Genomic DNA, 26,732 nt, shown 5'->3' on the forward strand with positions numbered 1-26,732 from the left:
AAGGTCCACACTTGGGCAGGAACCATCCTTTAGTATCCATTGTAAGCAGTCCCTTCTCTTATACCCTAGCCTCTAGCTATGATTCCTTTCCCAAGCTTGATTGTATCCTGTCTGTGTAGTTTGAACACTCCCATTTCCTTTGTAGCTATGGTAATATCAATCATCTTTCCCTGCCCCTGGATTCCCCAAATGGTATAGAGGTTTCCCAAATTCTTTTGTTGCTTGGATTTGTCATCTAGTGTGGTGCCACTTCCAGGGGTCAGTGTCCAGAGCAGCCAGAGTTCAATCCTCAGACTCTGTGCAGTTGTGTGTGGCGTGCAGCTTTGTTGTAGAGGCCTAGTAGCACTAAACCCCTTTTTGCTCTTAATTAAAGAGTGATTTTGACTATTTAATAGTTATGTGTTTTTTTCCAGTTAACATTTTGGAGGTCCCACCAAGATTCAAAGTCCCAGCTGCCTGAGTCTCCCTGCTAACAAGGACCCCAAGAGCTGAGGTACCCACACAACCTGTTTGGGGTTGAGTCAGGAATTTGGTTAGCAAAGGGGCCAGGTAAGTGGCTCTTGGAGGTAGGACTCGTGGCTCATGTATTTGGGAGTGACTCGCTCTTTAATTAAGTGATTGTTAAGCGGGAGTCTTTGGGGTACACAGAGAGCTGCATAGCCCAGAGCTACCTGGGTGCTTCTGGACATGGGTAACAGCATGTCTGTGATCCCAAAAATTGAGGTGGGGACAGCCAGCAGCCCAAGGAACCACCAAATGATATGGTCATTTTTAAAGTTTGGGACTGATGTAGGCAAAGGTTTAGAGAATATGAGAAAATGGCAGGCGATGGCAGAGCCTGGCCCCAATGCATATTGGACAACATGGAGTCTAGTTTAACCTGGCTACAATCATGGAGCTTAACTAGATTTTGGGTGTGTGTTGGTGCCTGTGTGAGCACAGCAGCGTCTATATTAGAGGTGAGGGCAAGGAGAGCAGTTCTGAGGCATGAATAGTTGGCTGAAAGCTTTTAATGGGAAACTTGAGTTGGAGTGTGAGACCAGGAGTATTCAATTGAGGTTCTAGGTAACTGGGTAACAACTAAAAAGTTGATTAAAATAGAGAAAGTTTCTTCATGAATTGAAATTCCATGGCTTACGGTTTAAATGGTTATAAAGTTTTGTGAAAGAGCTTCTCATAGAAGCTGAAGAACTTAAGTTCTGGATTTCTTATCAATTTTCTGGGGTTTTTTGCTTATATTGTATATCTAATGGATTTCTTAGGTGGAGACTGCTAATGACCTCAAATGCTTGTGATTTAAAGGTTAGCAAATAACGTCTGAAAGTTGTGTTAACAATTAATTCCTCCCAAAAGTTGAAGAGGTGAGAGTGGAGCTGGTGATCTGGATAAGTGAATATCCAGCAGGAGACAAAAGGAGGTCCAGAAATTCTTAACTTTAAGGCCTAGTTTTTCTCTTCCCAACGTGGCATGGTTAATGTGTGAAATCTTTTGTACCAAGTGCAGATAATATTGGTAATAAGATGCATTTTATTCTAGGTATTAACTTGGTTATTTGAGTGCTATAATTTCACTTTTTTCCCTCAAGCTGTTGTTTTCAAATAGCAAGGTTTTCCTGAAACTTGGGGTTCATCAGATCCCACTAGGCCACAAGTTTGGGATTCCTAGGTTCCATGTTGACAATAATTATACATTTTTTAAAATTCCTAAAAGAAATTACATATATATATATATTAGAGTAAGGGGTGGTAAAGGACTGGGTCTTCTACCATATATATGTATATATATAATATACAGAGACCTCTGAAAGGAATAATCTCTACAGTATTGCTAATTAATTATAATTCAGTCTTTCATTAAGGCTTTTGGTGATTAATAGTTTATTAGATTCTATATTCTACTTTAAATAGAAAAAAATGGTATGAAATCAAATTTGCTACTCTGAGATAATATTCTCTCTTCCTCTCCCCCTCTCCATTAGAATACATCCTCCCTAAGATCATGGAATGTGTAGGAGGCAACTCTTGTGCCTTAGTGAATAGTGGTGGTCCTAAATTCAGGAAGACCTGAGTTCAAATGTAGTCTCAGACAAAAGCTAGCTATGTGACCCAGGACAAGTCATTTACCTTCTATTTGCCTCTATTTCCTACTTTGTAAAATGAAGATAACAATAGTACTTACTTCCCAAGGTTTTTGTTCAAAAGAAACAATAAGTGTAAAGCATTTAGCACAGTTCCTGGCACATATTAAACACTATGTAAATGTTAGTTATTAGGTGGCTTTGTTTTGTGGCAGAGAAAACCTAGTCATCTGCTAAAGATGTATACTGAGTGAGGAACAAATTCAGAAGCAAATTTTGTGTAATTTTGAACTCAGGAGCAGAACAGAGTCTCAGTTCTAGAGTCAAGCTTTATAGACCAAAGCATGCAGTGGAATAACCAGAGAAGCAAGTTTAGATCAAATGGGAGCCTGCAGTTCAATTACTCTGAACATTAGAACCTCCCACTGGCTGTATCCAGTAGCAGTCTTTTGGAAACTTCCAAGTAGGGACAAGTAAAAAAATTCAAACTTTATTCAAAAACTTGCAGAGCTCAGACTAGGATGACAGAGCCATCAAAATGAGGTTTTGCCGCAGGTCACAATTCAGGAGCACTCTAAGCTTGCAAGTCCTGAGCCTTGGCTATGAAAACTGCATGAGGACACAAAAGGAAAGAACTTCAGCCAAGACTTCCCTCACCCCATCTCCACTTCAGAAGTGCTGAGAGTCCAGCTCTAACATTAAGTCCAAAGATGGCAAATAAGCTTGAAAATTGAGCAAACACAAGCAAAAAAGAATCTCACCATAAGAGCTGACAGGGAAGCTCAAGAAACAAACCCAGAAGAAAAAAAAAAACCTCAAAAATGTTCATAAGCAAAGAATCAAAGAAAAAGTCATCTAGGATACAAGTTGAATCATAATTCTTGGAAGAGATTAGTTAAGATTTTTTAAGAACCTAAAAATTATTTTTAAAGTAAAAAAAAGAAAAGGTACAGGGAAAAAAGGGAAAACAAATGTGAGATATAGGACAATGGTATAAAACCCTATCCAAAAGAAAAAAAAATTCTTGAGAGCTAGAATTATCTAAATAGAAGCTAATGACTCCATGAAGTGCCAAGAAATATTAAAATAAAATGACTGAAAAAATAGAAAAAATATGAAGTATCTCAAAATAAAGACAACAGACCTGGAAAAAAAGGTTGAGAAGAGAGAATTTAATTGGACTACCTGAAATACATGACAATAAACAAGACTAGACCTGTAATGGCAAACCTATGGCACAGGTGCCAAAGATGGCATGCAGAGTGCTCTTTCTGGACACACATACTGACCTTCCCATCACCCCCAAAGTTTGTTACTAGAAAAACAGAGGGACTTGGGTAGAACTGATGCCTTCTCCCTCTCTGTTGTGCCTGAAGACATTTTTTCACATCACCCATCCCTCTGCCTAGCAGCTCAATGGGAGTGCACAGGTGGTAAAGTGTTTGGTTCATAGGTGGCAGACCTGGAGGGGAGATGAATGCTCAGGTCACTCCCCTCCTCTTTACACTCACTGAGGACATTCCTTACTTCACCCACCCCTCCACCCAACAGCCCAATGGGAGTACTTTCTCCCTCCTCTATGTGGGGAAAGGGGGACTGGGGCATGCTCAGCACTTGGTGGAAGGGGCAGGGTATGGCACATGGTCTCTGGGGAGGGTGGGCTTGACATTCAATCTGGGGGGGAGAGAAGGGGGGCAGGACCCAGCACTCTATTTCTAAAAGGTTGGCCATCACTTACCTAGACATTATATTTCAAGGAATCTTAACAAAGCAAAATAAAACAACTTGCCTAGATCTCTTAAACTAGAGAATAAAGCAGAAATTGAAAAAAAAAAACAAAACTTCCATCTCCTGGAAGAAATCCCCAAATCAAAACCTGTAAAGGATAATTGTAGTGTAGTTTAAGGAATTTAACTAATGTAATGAAAAACCACAAGTCCAATGAAGATGAAACATTCCACTCATGATACAGCCATGGTAAACTCAAAATCCAGAAAGACATACATTTTTGGACATGACTAATGTGGAAATTTGTTTTGATAAAATACATAGCTATGCACTGATGACTTTTAAAACATTTTCTCAATGGGGAAATAAAATGGACAGGTTAATTAAAATGCTTAATAACTCAGAAATTATAATAATAAACTATTTTAAAATAATATAGGAGAGTTTCTAAAAGATTTTCAAAACCAATAATTTATGAAGGAGAATATATCAGAGCATCTTATCACTCTCCAGAAACATTTATTTACTTATTTTTCTTTAAAAAAAAAAACTTACCTTCCATCTTAGATTCAATACTATGTATTGGTTCCAGGCAGAAGAGCAGTAAGGGCTAGGCAATGGAGATTAAGTGCCCAGGATCACACAGCTAGGAAGTGTCTGAAGCCAGATTTGAACCTAGGACCTCCCATCTCTAGGTCTGGCTCTCAATCCACTGAGGCACCCAGCTGCCCCCTCCTGAAACATTTAGAACAGAACTTCTTGATTTGCTCAGAACGTGGGAGGTAACTTGGACATAAATATTCCAAATAAATAGAGGGTAATTGGAGTGGAAAGGTGAGGGATAGGCATAATGATTTCCTTTGCTTTGGTACCAAAACCATCTTGCAGTATTTTCTGTACATAATGTACCATTAACTCATTGGGATGTTTAGGTGACATTTGTGCTTTCACCATGGAATGGGGAGGGGGAGGGAAAGGATATAATGGTTGATATTTGTATAATTCCAGTTCACAAGGTTGTCATGGGTTCATGAAGTATAACAATTAACTATGGGAGCTGAGTGGATTTTTTTTGCCCAGACTTCATAGGATCCCTGATACTAAGCCTGTCATTATAGAGGTAACAAGGAGAGAGAAGCAATCTCTTAGCACTGGGAGATGACACAAGGAAGAAGTTGCATAACCATGTTGGGGCCAGATCTTCATCCTCAATTGTTGAAACAGAAATCTGGGTAATGACCCATACCTGTGCCTCAGGAGGGATGGAAGGGGGGGGGGTCCTGGAGCTGAGGAGAAAGACCAGCAAAGATGTAAAGGATATATGATGAGAATTTTGGACAAGGTTCCTTAGTCAGACATATCAAATACTTCACACCATTCTTCCCTTTCTCTTTATCTTTTGTGGGTGAGCAACTCTCCACCAAATTTCCTTTTCTCAGTTGCTCACTTTCTTTTCATTGGCTGTATATTTCTTTCCACTGATGTAAGGAAAAGAGCTAATCACCCATCAATCCCAATTAGCCTGGTTAGTGAGAAAAGGAGAATGAAAGAGACTTTTCTCTTTAATGAGATAAGAGGCATTGCTTCCCCTTTATTGGAAGCTGAGGTAGAAGGCAAGTACAATTCATTCCTCTCCGATTATTTGTCTTTGTTTACATGAAAAGCATTTTTGTAGCTGTGTTTATGTAATTCCTTTGTAGATCTTTTTAAGTGAATTCCTAGATATTTTAAACATTTCATAGCAATTTTGAAAGAAATTTATTTTGTTTTCTAGTATAGTGTTACTCCATTAACTATACCTCCCCACTTAGAGTAAAGACTTCTTGATTAAATTGTAAATAGGACCTGTATGTCTTCTTAAATGGATCAAAGTAATTTTGATCTCAGAGAGAGAGAGTGCACACTTTCAGAACTAGATGGAGATTCTGAGTGTCTGGAAGCTAAGAGGAAAAGTAATATAATAATATAGTCACATTATATTGAGATAATATATTATACGGGGGTAACATTGATCCAGAAAAATTCAGCAGCTCAGGAGTAATCAGAGGAAGGAAAAAGAGAAGGCAAGATTAAAAGAGAAGAGATATCAAGGGAGACATTAAATCTAGACCTCTTAGAGCAGAAGACTCAGACAGATGCCACCAGTGAGTCCACAGTCTAGAGAACTGCAGGAAGTCCTGAAAAAAACATATGTTCTTTCCCCAATGCCTCCTCCTGGTGACTGTCTCATATGTCATAATATAATATGTTGTTTTGTTACCCAAATATGTCATGATCTTACTTTCGCCTTACTACTAGGTAAAATGATTCAGTATATGGTCTAGTTGGAAAGCAGTGAGGTGGCACAGTGGCACAGTACCAGCTCTGAAGTTAGGAAGACCCAAGTTCAAATGCAGCCTCAGACACTTAAAAAGCTGCATAACCTGAGGCAAATCACTTAACCCTATTTGCATCAGTTTCCTTATCTGTAAAATGAGCTAGAGAAGAAAATGGCAAATCACTCAAGTACTTTTTGCCAAGAAAACACCAAATGAGGTCATGAACAGTCAGACATGACTGAATAACAATAACAAGGAATTGAACCCAACTTCTTCCCATGTATTGGGCATTTTCCTAACAATGAGGACTCAGTAGTAATAAGAATAACAAGTCTTTATACAATGCCTACTATGTGTCTTGTCCTGTGGTAAGTAGTTTACAAATATTGAACCATTTGATCCTCACAACAACCCTGGGTAGTAGGCATGATTATTAGCCCCATTTTATAATTGAGTAAACTGAGGCACATAGGCATTAAATGACTTGTCCAAAGTCATATAACTAATAAGAATCTGACACAGAATTTGAATTAAGGCCTTCCTGATTCTAGACTCACTACTCTATCCATTGCACCCCCTCACTGCCCTTGATGAGTGAACTCATAGTTCTAAATCTAAAATAAACTCCCTAAAGCCTTTTTAAAGGGAAAGCATGTGAATATGAGGGGCTTATATTACCTTAGACTTGAAACAAGCAAATTACTAGAAGAAGTTGATACATAGCTCTTCTGGTTTTTGTTGATAATATAAAGAAAGATTAATGAATTTCTTGGAATTATTTTGAATCCTGCTACCTTACTAAAATTAATGTTTTAATTTTTGTTTGCTTCGGAAACCAGCATTGAGTTGCAAGGCTTTAGTTTTATGAGTAAAATGAATATTTCTATGGAAATATAAAAGAAACTTTAAAATGTTTGCTTAAAATCCTAAATTACATTAGAGTTGTTAAAAAGAAAAATGTTTAAGGAAAGCTAGGAAGTCCCTTTCCCCATGAATAATTGTATTACCCTCCTTCCTAGGAGTTAATTTGGGATTCTAAAGTCCTTTATCTCAAGGCCTTATCTATCTCAGCTGTCACTTTTCTACTGCCTAGCACTTGTATTTTGACTCTAAACTAAGGGAAAATTAGGGTGCCAATTTCTTCTCTGGCTTTCCTCTAGCTGACCAAAATGTTCCTGAAATTTCAGTGAATTAGAGATAGACTTGTTGTCACTTTTTTTTTCATTTATCAACATGCTATTAATTTTGAACGAATGAAAGAAGAGTCAATGGATTCATGAAAAACTACTTGAGTTTATCTATATTGTGTCTGTAGATCTCCATGTAAATAATTTTCTAGTGTTTAACCATGCTTAGGAGGTGCCCTTGTGTTCTTGAAAGCTCTGTCAAATTTTCTCTAATCCAACCCAATGGGAAAGGCCTCCAGTTCAGGCCCAGGTATAGTCCAAATATCCATTTATCCAAGGAGCAATGGATCCCATTTGGAAAGGTTCATCCACAGTTTGGCTGAATAATGTTTTTTGTTTGTTTTTTGCCATAGCAACACTAGAAGACCACCTACTAAGTTACACAGGAGTCATGACAATTGTGAGTGAAGGGAAAGTGTACAATCACTAAATTTCAAAGTACTGGAAGACCTGGATTTGAATTCTCCCCTTGGACATTCATTAACTTCATTGCCTTGAATAAGTCAATTAAGACTTTTTAAGCCTCAATTTCCTCATTTGTAAAAGAGATATTGATGGATCACTATTTCAAGGAAAGCCCTAACTTCCTTCCACCAAAGACTCTCTGACCTTTGCCTCCTTCCTTCTAAATGCTTTTTTCCCCCCAGTACCCTAGTACCTAGTACTCCCACCCTCAGTTCTAGAATCCTGAACCATAATCAACCATTGTTCCTGTCATTGTTCCTATGCCAACCTATTCCTCTATGGCCCCATTCACTATCTCTTTTCAGACCAAAATGTTTTTTCCTGGACATTACTGTTCTTTGGGTCTTGTCTGTCCCATTAAAATGTAAACTCCTTAAAGGCAGATACTTCTTTACTTTCATAGTTAAATCACTTAGAATGATGGGGGGGGGGGGTTTGTATTGTTGTTGTTTTTTAATAAACCTATCTTAGAATCAATACTGTGTATTGGTTCTAAGGCAGAAGAGTGGTAAGGGCTAGGCAATGGGGGTCAAATGACTTGCCCAGGGTCACACAGCTAGGAAGTTTCTAAGGCCAGATTTGAACCTAGGACCTCCCATCTCTAGGGCCTCGCTTTCAATCCACTGAGCTACCCAGCTGTCCCCTAGAATGGTATTTTGAACATAGTACATGCTTAATAAATGCTGTTTCAGCCATCCATCCATCCATCCATCCATCCATCCAAAAATGACATCAATTTCTTAAGGCTTACATGAGGATCAAATGATATATATATATGTAGAGTGTTTTGCAAACCTTAAATGATTTTGTACACATGAGCTTTTATCACCATCAGTGTTATTACCAAAGTATGTCTATACTACAATATGATAACTTTTTTAGAATTCTGAATCTCACTTTGATGGAAAAGTGTTTTGTTTCTGAGAGTATTTGTAGAGCTAAATCACCTGTAGAAAGATAGAATGATTAGTCAGAAGGAAGTCTCCTGCATCTTATGACTCTAGGAAATAGAATTCTAGAATTTGGGAACTAGAAAGGATTGTGATTATCACGATCAACTCCTTCATTTTTCAAAGGGGAAAAAAGACCTTGGCCTTATTATTGCACTTCTGGGGCTTCTCAGGACTGTTTAGCATGGGCTACAATTCAAGGGCAAGAGGTTATTCTATACCCAGAAGATGATAGGAGCAAAATCTCAAATGGGGGGGGCAAGAGGTCTTAGTCTCAAAAAGTTCATTATGCCTATAAAGGCTCCTAAAAAGGGCATGGTAACAGAGCATACGATCATAAATCTAGAACTGAAAGGATTCTCTGGGATCATCTAGTCTAAGTATCACATTTTGCAAGTAAGGAAATTAGGCTCAGAAAAATTAAATGACTTCTTTAGGTACACATAATTCTAAAAGTATAGATTTGAGTTCAGATACTCTGATACCAGGGCAGGTATATGGTAGTGTGGATAGAATGCCTAACTTTTGAGTCAGTAAGATCCAAGTTCAAATCTGACTTCAGGTACTTTATAGGTTTGTGACCCTGGGAAAGTTGCTTAACTCTATTTGCCCCAGTTTCCTCATCTGTAAAGAAACTAGAGAAGGAAATTGAAAACCACTCCATTATCTTTTCCCCAAAAAGGGTCATGAAGAATGAGACATGATTGAAAAGGACTGAACAACAGTACCTTCTGGTTCTGAAACCTATTCTTTTTCCATTACAATACCCTATTAGGTTGGGAGACAATGAAAGGGTTAAGACATTAAAATTATACTTTCCCAAATAATTTCTTCTATATTTATCTATTTTGGTGGTTCTACCCCAATAGCATTCCAATTCAATAAATCCAAATTCAATACTCCAAATTATGAGAATAAAACTCATTGAAAGTGAAATTTCAGACATGTTTTTTTCTTATTCTCTTGAGGTCTGAGATTGGCAGAAGTATTAGAGGCTTTTGGAATCAAAAAGTACCTCTAAAAATGAGATGCATAATCAAGCATTATCTGAAGACCATTTTGGTAGCTGTATCAATTAGTTTAGTTTAACTTTTATATGATGTCCCAGCATCAAGAAAACAGGATGGGCGGGAGGTGTGCGGAAGGAGACATTAGAGATGAAATAAACCTGTTATTTAACAGATGAAGAAAATGAGGCTCAAGAAGTAGAATGAAAATTCATTATAATAAAGCACTAGGAAGTAAGCGAGCAGCAGGAAACACAGCTCATTTGACTCCAAATCTAGTTTTTTCACTAGGGTAGCATTTACTCATGGGGTAAGATGGTTGAAGCTACCCTATGAGATTCTAATCTTCAAACCAATCAATCTCCCTTTAACAGATAAGGAAACTGAGACCCACAGAAGTTAAAGCACTTGCCCAATATCACAAAAGTAGTAAGTGTCAAGGTCAGAGAACTCAGGTCCTCCTTCCTTATGAAATATATCAAATAACAAATTTGTTTTGTCTTGTTTCATTTTTCTGCAGCTAATCTCTAGAACAAACTGTCTTTTTATAAATTTGTTTTTTTTATATTTCCTTTTAAGGAAATATGTTTAGATTTGTCCACAAATTTTCTCTAAATTCACTACTCTTTTAGACAGTTTTTAATAACTTAATAATCCACTTTATAAAAAACAACAACACAAAAATGTGTATTTAATTCACAATAAGCTTGTGAGACTAAGAAGGTTCCATTATTATTACCCTTATATGATAGTGGAGGAATCTAAAGTGAAGAAATTGATATTATAAAAAGAAATGTTTTACTCCATCATTCCCTTACTCAAAAGTTTTTTATTTCTCCTATTAGGATAAAATATTAAATTAGATAAAAAAACCTTGACCTGACATTTAAAACCTTGCTTTATGAATGGCTCCAAACTAAAATCTTATCATATTCCTACTCTTCACATTTCCTCCATTTCGGTCTGACTAGCCTACTTACTGTTCTTAGACATGACATTCCAAACTCTACCTCCTCAGCTCTGAACCTGTGTCTGGAGAATACTTCATCTCCACCTCGTAGCTCTTCCTCCAAAATAAAGTGCAAGTACCATCTCCAACACGACACATTTCTTCATCTCTCCAGATTAGCATTCTTTCCCTCTACATGAACTACTTTGTGCTCTATCATTGCTCAGTCACATCTGACTCACTGTAACCTCATTGGGAAAGCTAGTAGAGTGGTTTGCCATTTCCTTCTCCAGCTTCATTTACAGATGAAGAAATCGAGGCAAACAAAGTTAAATGACTAGCCCAGAATCACACAGTTGGTAAGTGTCAGAGGTTAGATTTGAACTCATAATCCTCTTGATGCAAGGCTCAGTTCTATCCTCTGTGCCACCTAGCTACCCCTCTACACTTTGGACTTAATCATATGTTTAGATTTCTATCCCTCCCAGTCCTGCAACCCACAACTCTTCATGAAGCTCCTTGAGGAAAAGGACTTCTTCACCTCTAGGGAAAATACTTTGCACTTAGGACTTTAATGGATGTTTGATTGCCGAATTAAAGTGATCCAAGTTTCATAGCTAACATATGGCAAAGTTCAGATTCAAGACTTCTGATTGTGAAGGCTGAGTTCCTTCACACTATTTTACTGCCTTTGAAGGAAAGTGATGAGTGGAGTTAATGATGATCCTTTTATCATGGGCATGCACCAAAGGTCAACAGTCTCTGATTTGCTATCTTTCCATTGTACGGGTTTGCAGATTAGAAAACAAACCTGGAGGTACTATATATCTACTATATAATATGGTCCCTGAAGGTATCCTAAGATAGTCACTCTACCACCCAAGCCTGGAAGATACTGTAAGACACTCTACTGCAAGGAAAGCATCAGGCTATGGGGAGGGATCACACAATTGCCGATAATCATTCACAGAGTTGACAATGATTCGTTGTTTAGAATTTACAGTATTAGAGTTACGAGAGACCATAAAAGTTGTCTTGAATAACTGCTTCATTATACAGAGATGGAACCCAAGTCCTAGAGAGCGAGAGACTTATTTAAGGTCACATAACTAGCTAATGACAGACCTGAGGCTAGAACCAAGGCAGTGAAGTGACACATCTAGACCTAGAGTTAGAGAGAACTGAGTTAGAGGGGCATCTAGGTAGCACAGTGACAGCTGTAGAGTTGGGAGACCTGGGTTTTAACTCTAGCTTCAGACACTTCCTAGGTATGTGACCCTGGGCAAGTCACTAACCCCCATTGCCTAGCCCTTGCTATTCTTCTGTTTTAGAATTGATATGAAGACAGAAGGTAAGGGTTTAAAAAAAAAGATTGAACTAGAATCCAGCCTTGGCATTTCTTAGCTGTTTGACCTTGGGTTAGTCCCTTCCTGTCTGCTTCAGTTTCTTCATGTGTAAAATGGAGATAATAATAGCCCCAGCTTCCCAGGGTTGTTGTGAATATTTCCAAAGTGCATTTCAATCCTTTAAGTCCTCTACTGATACTAGCCATTAACTCCCAGGCTAGTGATTGTTTTCCTTTGCTATTTAAGGTTTCTTATATGTGAGGTTCTATTATGAGATCCTAGAATTTTCTTCCTTTGTTGTAATGGCCTGAATATTACCTGAATCCTGATTGAATTTATCTATAATAAAATGCTATTCAAAAATGCAAAAAAAATGATTACTGAAATTTTCCACTTTTTAGCACAGGCTCCATTAGAGGTTCCTGAATTGTTTTATCCAGAAATCAAAATAACCATCCTGTTACTATTTAAGCAAATTAGAGCCCCTTTGAACATCCACGTATTGTCCTTAAAGACAGACATTTAGGAAGAGATCCATTTTGAGTCCTTAGAATTATTTGTTTAATATTTCTTGCAGTGTCTGTCTGGCAGGCTGGTCCAGTCCTTTTAACAATTATATGGAAGAGTTCTCAACTTCCACAGCAGTTGGCTTCTGTTCAATGTCAAATTACACATGTTAACAGCTTTCGCTAATGCATTCATAACTTGAGGGAGACTTAACATGCCTTCTTAACTAAGAGGAAAAGCTGTTTTAGATGCCACGTTACCAAGAGGGCCAGAGTAGAAATTTCACTCCATCAGAGGCCTGGTTCTTTTGTCTAGGATACAATGAGAAAAGGAGGAATATATAATCTAAGATTTTTAATTTTATGTACAGGAATAGAATATATGTCAGCTTTGTACATGGTAGAGCATTTAAACATCAAACTCAAGGAGACAGAAAATTGCATTTGTGATGAAAGTTAACCAGAATACAGGCTGATATTAGGTCGGTCTATCGTTTAGGCATGGCAAGAATTTAATAGCTTACAACCATAAAACACCAACATTTAAAACAAGACTTTATAAAATAATTTACAGACAACCTAGGATCTAAGAGAGCATTTGCATTTGTGTGTTTGTGTGTATGCGTGTAATGAATGACATCGTTTAGAGTTTGAAGTAGTAGGATAATTTAGAAGCAGTTCATGCAATGTGAGAGCAAAGGATGGCAAGAGATTCTTTCCATGATTCCTACAGCTGTTAACATAGACCAAGAGTCCAGTTGGGGGCTCGACCACCCAGTAATACACCTTCCAGATGCCATCCACAAGCTCCTGGTCCAGTCCCATTTGACAACGGCATAGGTAAACATAAATATACAAGTTGATATCTTTTCTTACACAGTACAAATACAGGCCACAACTTCCCTCAGCTGTGTGAAGAGTCAATTGTTTACACAGAAAGTAGGATACTGTTCACCTTGAATTCCCCAAAGTTTATTTCTTGATACAAAGACACTAGCAGAATTTCCTTGTTTTCACAACTTTACTCACATATTTCACTGAGTGCCCTCCATGCCCAATGACATAAACATCAATAAGGTAAGATCGGCCAGGTTGGAGGCCTTTAATTGTTTCAGTGGTCACTGCCTTCTGTAAGTTTTGGCTGTGGAAATACTTACAGAGAACCTTCTCCGATTTCTTTCTTGTTTCTGGTCCTAGGCACTGGTTCTGTTCCCTTTTCTTTTGGTTTTCATTGTAGTTATCATCCACTTCCTTTCTATAGATGCAAAACTTGTTCCTTTCCTGAGTGCCTAGCCAGGCCACTGTGGCTGAAGAACATGTCCGGAGCTTGTCGAAGGCTTTGATTCTTGTGTCTTCGGGGAGGGAGGGAAATGACTGTTTATTGAGCCGTGTGGTCGCCAGTATTTTCAGCATAGAGGCCCCCTTCTTGTTTCCTTTCAGCCTAATGAGATACTTGGCTTTAGGCTTCCCCCTAAGCTGAAACTGATGGACACCTTCCACATTCTGGGACAAAAGAAGTTTCCCATCTCGCCTAACTTGGATCTGAATAATGTCCAGGCAGGAGTGGACAAAGAAGGTGACTTTTTGATGGGATGAGACAGGAGCAAACCGGAGAAATTTGGTGCCTTTTCTCTTGATGAATACATCAGTGACTTTTCCATCTTTGAGGTCCACTGTCTTCTGCTTGGCTTCTTCTTTCGTTCTGGCAAAGGTGCCAATGTAAGCAGTGCTTGTATTACTGGGGATTTTGACCACAAATACATCAAAATAATACTGCATGTCGGGTTTCAGATCAGACACTGTATAGATATTTTTATTCCCAATGCAGACCTTTTGAATGTCCACCTTGGCCTTGGAGTAGATATGCCGCCCCAGCTTGAGAGGTGACTTGCCTGAGAAGCCCCGCTCTCTGCCAGGACTGTTTTCTGAAGGAAAACCAAAATGGGCAAAGTCAAATGGGCTAAAATCCAGGCCAGGCTTGGGAGCCATCATGAAGGCATCATCAGCAGTCATCTTGGCCTCAACAGCACAGAGGCTCTTGAAGTTATGTTCTCTGTTGATCACCACACAATACTGAATGGGTTGTTTTAGCAGTGAGGCTGTAGGGCTGGGTTTCCACACTAAGGTCACCGTAGTGTGGCCCAGAGAGGTTACATCCACTCGTGGGTCATAGGGCAACTCAGGGTAGGGCTGGTCAGACTCTGGAGTTGTGGTGGCATAGACTTTAAAATGGGTATCCTTCTCAGTGGAGAGAAGCTCCAACTGGTACAAGCCAGATGGAGAACTTGAAGACACAAAAGATTCCACATCATTGCCTTTGTAAGAGAATAACTCAGTGCCATCTTCACTAATTATCTGCTGCTTCTGCTGTTCCAGTGGCTCTGGTTCACCTAGAAAAGACAAGCAGGGACACATTTTAACAGCAAGTTGTCTCATGCCTCTTATAGGGCATGATAAATTCTCCATCTTTGGCAGTAATAAAAAGACGAACATATGAAAAATATAGCTAGAGACTGTGAGCACAATGGCTCTTAGCTCTGGCACTTAAGGTCTAGGCAACATTTACCAAGTCACTTGAGTTTTATTCAACTCAGTTTCTTGCTCTTCAAAATGAAGGGAGTTGAACAAAATGATCCTTACCACCCATTTCCTATTTTAAATTCTAATTATTTATGGCACTGGTTGGCAAACTATGACCAGCAAGTTAAATCAGGCCCATAGCATTTTTTTCAGATGACCCCTGAGTTAAGAATAGTTTTTGCACTGACACCTAATGAATGCATCAGTTTCTGTAGGAAAGACTCTAAGAATTAATGAAGGAAAGAAACAAAGGCTTGCAGCCATGCTTTGGTCATGTCTTTTTCTATTGAAAATAGGTTTATTCATCAAGATAGTTGAAAGATAAATGAGAGAGAGGGAGAAGGGGAGAGAGATCGCAAGAAAGATGAGGCAACATCTAGGTGGCACAGTAAATACAGCACTGGACGTGGAGTCAAGAAAACCTGAGTTGGAATTCTGCCTGACTCCAATACTTTATTAGTTGTGTGACTCTTGGCAAGTCATTTAACCTCTCACCCTCAATTTCCTCATCTATAAAATGTGGCAATGATAGCACCTAACTCACCTGGTTATTTTAAGGATCAAATAAAATACAATTTGCATAGTACTTTGTAAACCTTAAAATACTGTATGAATACTTTTTATTAAGCAACTATTTAGTCAGAGAAACTTCTGTAACTTAGATTTGGAGACAAAATCCAGATGACAAAATCTCTGATTTCTACAGGAGCTGAGAAGCCAGCTTGTCAAGCTTGTTCATGAATTAGCCTTTCCTCCCACAGTTAGGGGGTATGATGCTGACGATATGCCAATAAACCAGATGGGCAAGAAAACATTAGACAGGAAGAAGGAGAACCAAAAGAAAGAAGGGTCATAAAAAATCAGAATGGAGATAATATCTAGAAGAGGACAAACAGTGTCAAATACCCCAGAGAAGTCAAGAAGGCTGAGGATTGTGAAAAAGCTATTGGATTTGGCAATGAAGAGATCCCTGGTCACCTTGAAGTTAGTAAATAGTTTCTGTCCAACAGTAAAGTTTAGAAGCCAAGACTCCAAAGAGTTTAGTAGGGACTGGGAAGAAAGTGAAAACAAGCTTTCTCAAGGAGAAAGACCCTCTTATAGAGAACTGGATTAAGTGACAGTTTTGTTTTGTTTTTAAGGATAGGGTAGATCTGGGTGTGTGTGCAGGCAGGAAGGAGTGAGCAGTGAAAGAAAGGGAGATATACTGTAGAACATGAGAGAATAGAATCACTTGTGGACATAGAAGTATTTGGCTCTGTAAGGAGCAAAGTGGTGGCTTACATGAGAAGCAGGTGTAAAGGAGAAATGGAGCAAACTATCTGAGTGATGTGACAAGAGGATTCAGGGAGAAGGAGAGTTCTTGCAGAATGGCCTCAGGTTGTACAGGAAGTAGGGAGTGTGGTCCTTACCTATGAGGATGATAGGAGATGTATCACAGGAAACTGAAGAAAAATAAGAGCGTTTAGGACAGCCACTGTAGTGGAGAAGGGCAGGGGCGAGTATCTCAATTAGGAAAGAAAGGAAAAGTTGCGTTGTTTTACTAAGGGTTCAGTTGAGATTAGAAAACATAAATTTGTAGGTGACTCAGTCAGCATACACACACACACATTCACATGAACAAAAAACTCATTCTTGTCAGTCAAAAGCAGCAGAGCTGCATGGTTGGAAAAGGAAATGACCTAATCTCTTTCATCTGTGTGAAGTGGCTTTGTGGAGACTTACTCCCCACCATGGCGCATGGAGAACTGGATTCTAAGAGTTTTTTGTTTTAATTCTTAGGACTTATCACAATAAGCTTATATAATTAATAAAGTGATTTACTGAATTAATAAAGAAAGGCGGAATAGGGCCTGGACCTGGGGTTCCAATGACATTGGTAATTCTCAGGTGAAGGAATGCCTTCTACTAATGGCAATTGGCTCCAATTCTGCAACATTTTTTTTTCAAAAATAGAAGAGAACAATGAGAAACTCAGGATATAGCAAGAGTCACATAGTTACTCGTGTCAAAAGCAATAGTAGGTCCTTCTGGTTCTGAAGTGAGTTCGTTAACCATTAACTATTCTTCCATATCATTAAAAATATTAATTAGAACTGATGTACTATTGGTCTGTGAGAATGATTTACTTTATTTTTATTTTATTTTTTATAAACCCTTACCTTCTGTCTTGGAATCAATAGTGTGTATTGGCTCCAAGGTAGAAGAGTGGTAAGGGTTAGGCAATGAGGGTTAAGTGACTTGCCCAGGGTCACACAGTTGGGAAGTCTCTGAGGCCAGATTTGAACCTAGGGCCTCCCATCTCTAGACCTGGCTCTCAATCCACTGAGCTACCCAGCTTCCCCCTGTGAGAATGATTTATAACAAGTTCTATGGATCATTGCTGAGTTAATATAAGCATGCCTCTTAGACTTAGCATCCTTGGGACTCTCATTAAAAAAAGGATTTTGAAATTAAACAAGTTAAAGACCTTTACAGGTCAGTTTTTGTCAACCCATCTTCCACATCTGTTTGTATAAGAGGATATATATCTTGGACTACAATGCAGATGGACAATGATCTCAATTTAGAAGAGGAAGAAGAGATAGGAAAAGAAACGTTTAGGGAACTCTTCAGAACAAACTGATTCCAAGCTTCGATATGTTACCAAGGTCTATCTTTCAACACCAATATTTTCTTGGTGATATTATAGGGTTATAAATCATGGACCACAACAATTTCCAAGGAATCCGCTTTTCAGGGGATTCAGAAGTCAACCTAAAGCTTCACAATGGGCAACAACTGGCCAAAAATGACTTGTGTGGGACATATTTGACTGGAAAAAGTGGATGTCAGTCACATAGTAAGAGCAAGAAACAAAGCCCTCTAGTACTGTACTACTATCTATGAAACATACCAAAAAAATTACAGGTTCCAGTGTGTGGGAAGGATCCTTATGAGTATATCTATGGAAAGACATGGGGCAACACTAAAATTTTGAAAAATAAAGTAGTTACAAAGCAGCTACAGATAAGCAAGTCAGTTCTGCTACTATCACATTGAATTTATATGCATTTAAAAATATGAAATGTATTTCAGATCTACATAAAATTCTCTTTTCTATTCCTCTCACATAACAAAATCATGTTTGATAATATTAACTTCATAAGAAAAAAAGGTGGATTAAAAAAGGTGGATTTGGGGTTAAAAGTTTTTTATTTTTGTTTTAAATCCTGGTTTTGCCATTTCATTTCATCTTGAAAAAATCCCCTAATTTCACTGGGCCTTAGTTACTTAATCTGCAGAAAAAGGAGACTTTTCTAGGTGGCTCCTAGGTTCACTTCCCAATTAAAATTTATCATTCACCACTTCTGGATTTCTCAACTGGACTGGCCTGTCTTCAGAGAATATTTAATAAAGTGCGATGAATAATGATCAAGGTGATAAGAAAAATGACCAATTGAAAAAGATTTCTCTTTCAGGAAGGTAGACATGATAATATCCTGCTAGAGCTGTGAATTGGTCCAAACATTCTGTACCATCATTTGAAATTAGGCAGTGAATAAAATAGGAAATCATTTCACAGCTAATGCCTCAAGGAGAGCAATATATACCCAAATATTCATAGGATCACTTTTTGTAGTGACAAAGAACTAAAATAAGATAGATGTTCCTAGATTGGATAATGTCTAAACAAAGCATGGTATGTGAATGCTATAAGAAATGAGGAAAACAGAACAAACTCTTGCCAACTGCAGGGAGCTTTAAATACTCACAGAAACCTGAGTGACCTCAAGGAAATGCAGCAATATAGCCAAGGAAGAAGAGAGAGAGACACATGAGTCAGAAGTCAACGTCACAGCCAAAACAGGGGCAGGTGACTTTGAGGAAAAGGCTGAGCTCCTTGAGGCCAAGGATGCTCCTGGGCTTCAAGGGATAGAAGCACTGTTTCTGCTTGGATAGATGTGATGTAGAAGTTCTAAGGATTCTAAAATAAGGGCTGCTCACCAGCACATGCATAAGCATCAACATCCTGTCTACATCCATGGAGGAGGACAAAATGTGGTGGTATGCATGCTTGGTTGGTACTACTAAGTACTCAAATAATGTAGACTCGACTGACCTTAAGAAAGAGAGAGTACAACTGCCTCCAGATAAATGAAGGGCACCTCATATTTTGTCCCTGGGTTTCTCCATCCATTCTATTCCAATCTTTTTCAGTTTCAAGAAATGTCTCTGAATGATCTACTTGGTGCTGGGCTCTATTGGGCATGCAAAGATGGACATCTCACAGACACTCTGGTCTTAGTCAATGCCATGACCAAACTTGATTCCACAGGACTAGGGATGAAGAATGTTACCTACTTTCTGACAAAAGAGGGGGATTCAATATGAATGAAACATACATTTTGGACCATGACCTAATTGCCCACTTTAGGATATTGTTTTAAGGGACTTATTTTCTTGTTTACCTTCTGAAACAAAGCAGGGAGGGGGAAAGGAGGTAGCATGGAAAAGAGAATTTCATTCATTGAAAAAAATAATATGAAATTGATTTGTAAAAGAATATGATGAAAGCAAAGAAAAAGGCTAAAGAAATAGTTCTGTTAGCTTTCAAATTCAGAGAAGCAGGGAAAGATGTCTATGAAATAGCAAAGTTTGAAATAAGCAGAATCAGAAAACAAGACACAACACAAATGAAAGAAAACAAGAATAGAGGAAACAAAATGTCGTCATGAGAATTACCAGGTTTACCCCTATCATGACTATCCCTACATGCTTTACACAGTGGGTGGGGCCATTGGCTTGGAACACTGAGAAAGCTGTCAAACTAGGCAACATGTGAGTTAGTTTTGATCAACGGCTTTTTCCTCTTCTTTTGTGTTCTTTGTTTTAAGGGATGGTTCTCTGGGTAGGTGGGTGAGATATGTGGAAATGAAAGCAATATATATGTATATAGATAAAGCTATACACATGAATGTGCAAAAATATATATATGGCATATACATATATGTATCTGTAGGTTTGATGCATATGACTATACCTATATGTGTTTATATGCATATATTCATGTGTGTGTGTTTAAGAAAGAGCGGAAGGTCCCTCCTTATCACTGGAGTGCTGCCCAGAATTCTCCAAATCCAGTATTCCCTGATGCTTCACTAGCAAGGCATGTTGCATGGTCTTCCTCTCAGTGGTTTGTTGGAGGCCCAAAGTCCCTCCAGGGGAGGAAGAAGTCACTTCTTCCTCACCTGAGCTTTCTCCACTGGCTTCCTCAGGCAGCTCTTGCAGGCTCAGTTTCCATTCCAAAGGAGCATCGCATGGAGTTACTGTAACAGAGAGAGGGGTATTGTCTTCTTCAACCACAAAGAAATACCTGTAAAGGAGGGGAGAGAAATAAATAAGAGGAATAAGCATTTATTAAGCACCTGCTATTAGACAGGTACTATATACCAGTACAATGAGTGAAACCATTCCTATTTGCAAGGAACCGACATAAGTAACTTACTAACAATCATAAGGAAAACATTTAATCAATATGAAAGGAAGGATGCATGCAGCTTGACTCAGCCATAGGTTGAAAGTGGAAGCCAATGTTAGTCAACCCACAATCTCCAATGGCATCCCTTCAATATCAAGAGAAAGAGGAGGGGCCCCAGCACACCAGGTGAGCCCATCAGCAAATTTATAACAGGTCATGGAGGAGAGTCTCCCAAGGATGCTCAGGCACGTATGGGCTGCAATCTGCCTCACTGAAGGTTGTAACCACTTGGACAGAATTATAGACCCATTGAATATGACACTAATGACTTCAACCTAGATGTAACCTGCCTGGCTTCTGCCAACAGGCTGACTTTCAATTCTGGGAGCTAAAACAGATACGGTGAGAAGCTCAGCTCTGTCTAAGTGGCTGGTGAATTGGAAAAAGTAGCTCTTGTATTTGCAAAGTGACCCTGTGCTAAGAACTCAGTCAGGGCCAGTAATCCTTATCACAGGCACTGCTCAGCAGAGACAGCATGGTGCAGTGGAGACATCACTGGATCTGAGTTTGGGGGGTTGTGGGATAATGGATACATCACAAGTTCCCGTATCCTCAGTTGACTCATGTGTCAGATGGGTATGTTAGTTCTTACTTTAAAGGATGAAATTGAGGTGATAGATGGAAAGAGCTTTGCCAACCTTAAAATTCTATCCAGGCATCAGCTTGTTATTTTATTAGGCTCCATGACGGTGGTGTGGTTAGAAGGTATTCCAAGAGAATGCTGCCACTCAAAATTTTTATGGCTGCCCAACTGGAAAATAGTGTATTGTAACAATGTAATTCTCAAATTAATGACTGCTTTTAGCAAAAGGTAAAAGAAATATCTTATATGTTAATGATGTTTTGAGGGTTGTTGTTGTTAGTTTTAATATTTAAAGGATGAGTGATTTTCTCAGTATGGAAACTCCCTCTACTGATGCTGACAGCATTCTTTCTGCAACCTAAATCACAGATATTTAGAGTTAGAAAGGATCTTATCTAGAGTCCAATCCCATCATTTTAGAGATGAAGAGCCTAATCCCCTGGAGGTGAAATGTGACTTTTTTTCAAAGTCATAGTCAGGGCAGTATGGGGTAATGAAAGCAGTGTTGAACTTGCAGCTGAGAAGATTCTAATTTCTAGGGTTTTATTTCACCTCAGATCTCAACTGTGTGACCTTAAACTTCAAGTGCTTGTACCTCAGTTTCCACACATCTGCAAAATATTGGATGCCATGACCTATAAGTTCCTGCTAATCTTCCATATGGACTCCTATATTCCCTGCTCTTCTGAGGCATCAGAGTAATATGTCAGAGCTTATCAATGGAACCTTTTAAAATATATGGTATATTTATAATTTTAAAATAGAAATTATATATTTAAAATATAAAATATAAAACTGTTCTCTCAATAGCAAAGAATTTAATTCTTTTTTTCAATTGGTCTATGATTCTACATATTTATTACATGAATTTTGTTTTTCTTTTTATAATTGGGGAAGGACTGGAGGGAGAGAAAACATGCATATTAATTGAAAACAATCACATTTTAAAATAGGAAATAAAGACTATATACTGAGTGTTGTATTCTTATGCCCAGTTCTCAGATGGTGAAACTAAGGAAAAAGAGCTTTCAATTCTAGCCTTATTTTATGCCAGTTCCATAGAAAGGGAAATAGAATATATAGCCCTTCAGCTCCATAGCCTGACAACTCTATGAAAACACATTCTCTAGCTGGTAGCAATGGGAGAGTTTTTTTTTTTCTTGCAGCCTAGAAGATAATTTAACAGAGGAACTAGTTAAATGGAGTTAGCATTGACCTTCCCTCCTTCACTCAGAGCCCTTGTATGTTGGTAGAACCTCTCAGAAGCTGAGCAACTCTGGAATGATCTTTGAGATCTCAAGGTCAAATCTACACCCTGTTAAAACATTGGGGAAGTAGCTACAAGGATTTCAGAAGATAGGCCTTGGTAGAACGAAGGTATATATTCGGTCAATAAGAAATTGCTATGACTCTCAGTCCTCCCAACCATCTAGTTTATCCATGATGAGCTTTAGGTAAAAAAAAGAGTGAGGAATGGTGAAAATGTAATCCACTTAGCTATTTTTTCTCAGTGGGACCCTGTAGCAGGACTCTCATTAATTCTTTCTGTGCGGTAAAGAACACTTACAACTTGTTGTCCAAGCTCATATCACCATATCAATTCAAACATATCATTATCTGTGATTCTAGATCTCCTAAGAAAGAGCCATTTTTCTTTTTTAATAGAGGCTAATTGGCATAGGCATCATATGTCAATGATCATAATAGCTAATATTACATAAGTTTTAGATTTGCAAAAGACTGTTTCAAATATCTCATTTGACCCTCACAACAATTCTAGGAGGTAAGTCTTATTATTATTCCCATTTTACAGATGAAAAAATTGAGACAGAGAAAGGGGTGATTTGCCTAGCCTCACACTAGTTGGCAAGAACCTGAGGCTGGATTTGAATTCAAGTCTTCTGGACTCCAAGTGCCCTATCCACTGTGCTACCTCAATCGTTCAGTCAACAAGTAAGCTAAATGAAAAATTATAGATACAAATAGATATAATTGTAGATAAAAATATATCCATAAATTATAGATAGGTGAGTAAGTAGGCAGATGATGAATGGACAGATTGATAGGTGATAGATATTGATGATATAGTTATTGATAGAAGAAATAGAATGAGAAGCAGCTAGATGAAAGAGCTGTCATTTTTATTAAGTGCTTACTATATGCCAGGTACTGTGCTAAGCTCTGATGATACAAAGAAGGCCATATCCATTAGACCTAATGCATCCAGGTAGCACAGTTGATAGGGCACTGGGCCTAGAGTCAAGAAGATCAGAGTTCAAATCCTTCTTCAGACATAGACTAGTTATGTGATCCTGAGCATCACCTGATTTTCCCCCCTCAGTTTCCTCAGCTGTAAAATGGGGATTATGATAGCACCTCCCTCTCAGAGTCATTGGAAAAAATAAAAGGAGGTAGCATGCTAAAGGGTTCTCAAACTTTAAAGCACAACTGATAGCTCTCATTATTCTCATTAAATAAAATCTCAAACATCATATCCTATAGAGGCTTTATTTAAGATACAGAGAGAACCACAGGGACAATACCTTTTCGACGTGTCTCTAAAGAGATAGCTGCTGATCTCAGCTCCATCTGGTAACACTGATGAATCATGAAACTGAGCTTTATCCTGAATCTGCATCTGAAACAGCTCTTCATCACGAGTTGGTAGCTTCTGAGCCCAGGAGGTGAGGGAGAGCAGCAGCCAGAGCACCCCCCAGCAAAGCAGCACCATCCTGCCAAGGGAAATCAATGACAGGTCTGAATGACCGAAACAGAACGGACCCCTGAGCAAACCCTGACCACTAAAGGGCCAAGATGGGACAGAGCCCTTCTAAATTCAGTCCCTGAAATGCCAGGATTTGAACTGAGCCCCTAGGTTTCTCTTCCATGTGAAATGACTACACACAGAGCTCAAAAAGGTAATCGATCTCAAACCTTTGTCAACACAGATACCTATGGGAACCTGAATCTCTTTCACCAAACAGGTCTACCATCCAACATTCAGCATTCTGAAATATCTAGGGGGGCCCTGATTCAGTCACAATGCATGTACATATCCCCTAGTTTTGAGCCTTCTATTAATTTAATGCATTATCCCTGCCTTTTCCAAGTTATTAATAAAATGTGGCTTTCATCAAGATGAGATCTCATAGGATCATGGATTCAGAGCTGGGAGGTTCTTTTGAGATCATTCATCTTCAGTTTTACAGATTAAGAAACTGAAGCAGGTATTTGGTTACACACCTTCTCCAAGGTCACCCTGCTAGTAAGGATCTGAGGCAGTATTTGAACCCAGTTCTTCCTGACTCCAAGTTCTCTTCATGAATCCATCAGGGGAATGAACATTTTCTTAAACACATTGCTGGATATTCTCATTCAAGATGATAAAAGTTTATATTATAATTGTAGGGATTTTTCTACTGAGGATATTGCCCAAAGGTGCATGTAATTGATTAACATAGTCAATTTTATTTTTAAATAAATTCAAATAAAAACTTAGATAAAGATTTAAGCTCTATAATAATTATTTTAATTAATTTTTTCAATGAAAATCCCTTCTCCTTTCCCAGCTCTTCTGCCATCTCCATTTAAAAAGAGAGAGAGAGAGAGAAAGCATAAACATGTGGTCAGTTAAGCCAAATTCTCAAACTGGTCATGTGTCCCTAACCCCAACCCCCAAATGCCTCAACTTGCCCCCATTCAGAATCCACCACCTCTGTCCAGAGTTGAGTAGCAAATTCTCTGGAATCCTGGTCAGTCATTGCATTGACTTTATGGTTATCATTAAAGCAATAAAAACCATGAACAGATGGACCTCCTAAGACCTCTGTGAAATAAGTTCAAGCATTACTAAGAATCTCATTTTACAGTTGAAGAAATCAGTGTGATTGGACTATGACCATATAGCTCATTGGTGCCCCCAGTGTCTCTTGATTTGGATTCCTCTGCTCACTTCATGACCATTTCACTCCGTAACCAACAAGACATGGAAAACAGACAATAGATCTGGCATCAGAGAGCCTGACTCCACATTCCAGCCCTGCTATTTTTTGCCTATGTAACCACTTCAAAATAAGGGTCACTTCACTTTTCCAGACCTCTGTTGCTCAATTTGTAAAATTAAGGGATTAGACCAAATGACTCCTATAACTTGCTGCCTTTTGACAGGAATGGAGAGGTACCCAAACTTTACTGAGCCATTCAGTCAGAATAACACCAGAAGTAAAAAAGAAAAAACCCAAACAAACAGATATCGGCTATTTTTTAGATAAATCCTATAATATTCTTTTATGTGATATTTGAAGAATTTTACTTTTGTGCTAAAGAGCAAGTTGCTTTTTGTTTGTTTTTATACAGCAGAAAAGAAGAGAATGTTTATAGTGTGACTATAGAAATGTCCTAGCACTGGGATTCTTTACCTTTTGCTGTGTTCTGGACCCTTAGGCACTCAGAAAAAGCATGGAGACCCTTTTTCAGAATAATGTCACAAAATATATAAAATAAAATACAAAAATATTGCCAAAGAAAGCAATTAATCAGTAGTTATCATTTTTTTAAGTCACAGACCCCCTCAAGTCTATCCCCCTTGTCCAATTTCATTACTTTACAGACATGATCACAGAAATTGACCCTTGCCCAAGGTTGTGTAGGGAGAGAATTGGTATCTTATCCCTAAGGATACCCAGCTCGAGATATCCCCAGAACCCAACAAGACTTGAAAGCAATAGAGATCAGTGGAGAGAATGCTAGACCAACAGTAAGGAAGATTTGAATTGAGAACCTACCTTGGACATACACTCTCTATGGACATAGGCAATAATCATTGAAACAAACCTCTCTGAGCTTTTCTCATGTATAAAATGAGATTATTTTTAACATTCATTCTAGCATCAGAATAATCTTTTAATTTTTTTATATCAATTAAGCTTTCATGAGACATGGTGATATTCTATGTGTGTTTTTGTCTTTCTCTGTTCCTAATTTTTTTTTAAATCAATAGATTGCTTAAAAAGATATGGTTAGAACAATTGAAATTGAACTGTATCTTGTCACTGTCTTTCCCTATCTAATCTGATAGCTGATTTTGACATTTTACACACTTAATACTAATTTCAAAAGGTATTCTATATTAGTAGTCTCTAAAAATACAATCCTTTCCTTCCTTCCTTTCTTCCTTCCTTCCTTCCTTCCTTCCTTCCTTCCTTCCTTCCTTCCTTCCTTCTTCCATTCTAAAAGTAATTTTTAGTGTCATGTAACAATTTTAAAAATATAAAAAGATGGTCTTTTGAAATTCACATTTTATTGAGAAAACTTACTGTTTTCACCCATCTACAGTATTGGATAATTAGCCAATTAGGTCAAAAGCTGATGTGTCATTTTTATAAAACATATCTGTGAAACTGTAAACACTCCGTCTCAGAGACTATTGTTTATATATCTTTTATTCAAAATTAAACCTTACTTGAAACAGATCCAAATATTTAATTAAATCATTTCTTCCTACAAAATAAAATTGTTT

At 38.2% G+C, this 26,732-nt stretch overlaps 1 protein-coding gene across 2 annotated transcripts in view; it reads right to left on the bottom strand.

The window, feature by feature from the left end:
- Window positions 1-12,875: 12,875 nt before the first annotated feature.
- Window positions 12,876-26,732, bottom strand: part of NDNF (neuron derived neurotrophic factor) — a 42,602-nt gene continuing 28,745 nt past the window's right edge. For both annotated transcript variants that reach the window (XM_007495541.3, XM_007495540.3), the window contains 3 exons: window positions 23,758-23,946; window positions 20,342-20,466; window positions 12,876-14,923 (listed from right to left, as the gene is read on the bottom strand). In XM_007495541.3, the coding sequence (XP_007495603.2) occupies window positions 13,527-14,923; window positions 20,342-20,466; window positions 23,758-23,945 (1,710 nt within the window). In that variant the 5' untranslated portion in view covers window position 23,946 and the 3' untranslated portion in view covers window positions 12,876-13,526. The remainder of the gene's footprint in view (window positions 14,924-20,341; window positions 20,467-23,757; window positions 23,947-26,732) is intronic.

Source organism: Monodelphis domestica, chromosome 6 (genome assembly GCF_027887165.1).
Source record: "Monodelphis domestica isolate mMonDom1 chromosome 6, mMonDom1.pri, whole genome shotgun sequence".
NCBI lineage: Eukaryota > Metazoa > Chordata > Mammalia > Didelphimorphia > Didelphidae > Monodelphis > Monodelphis domestica.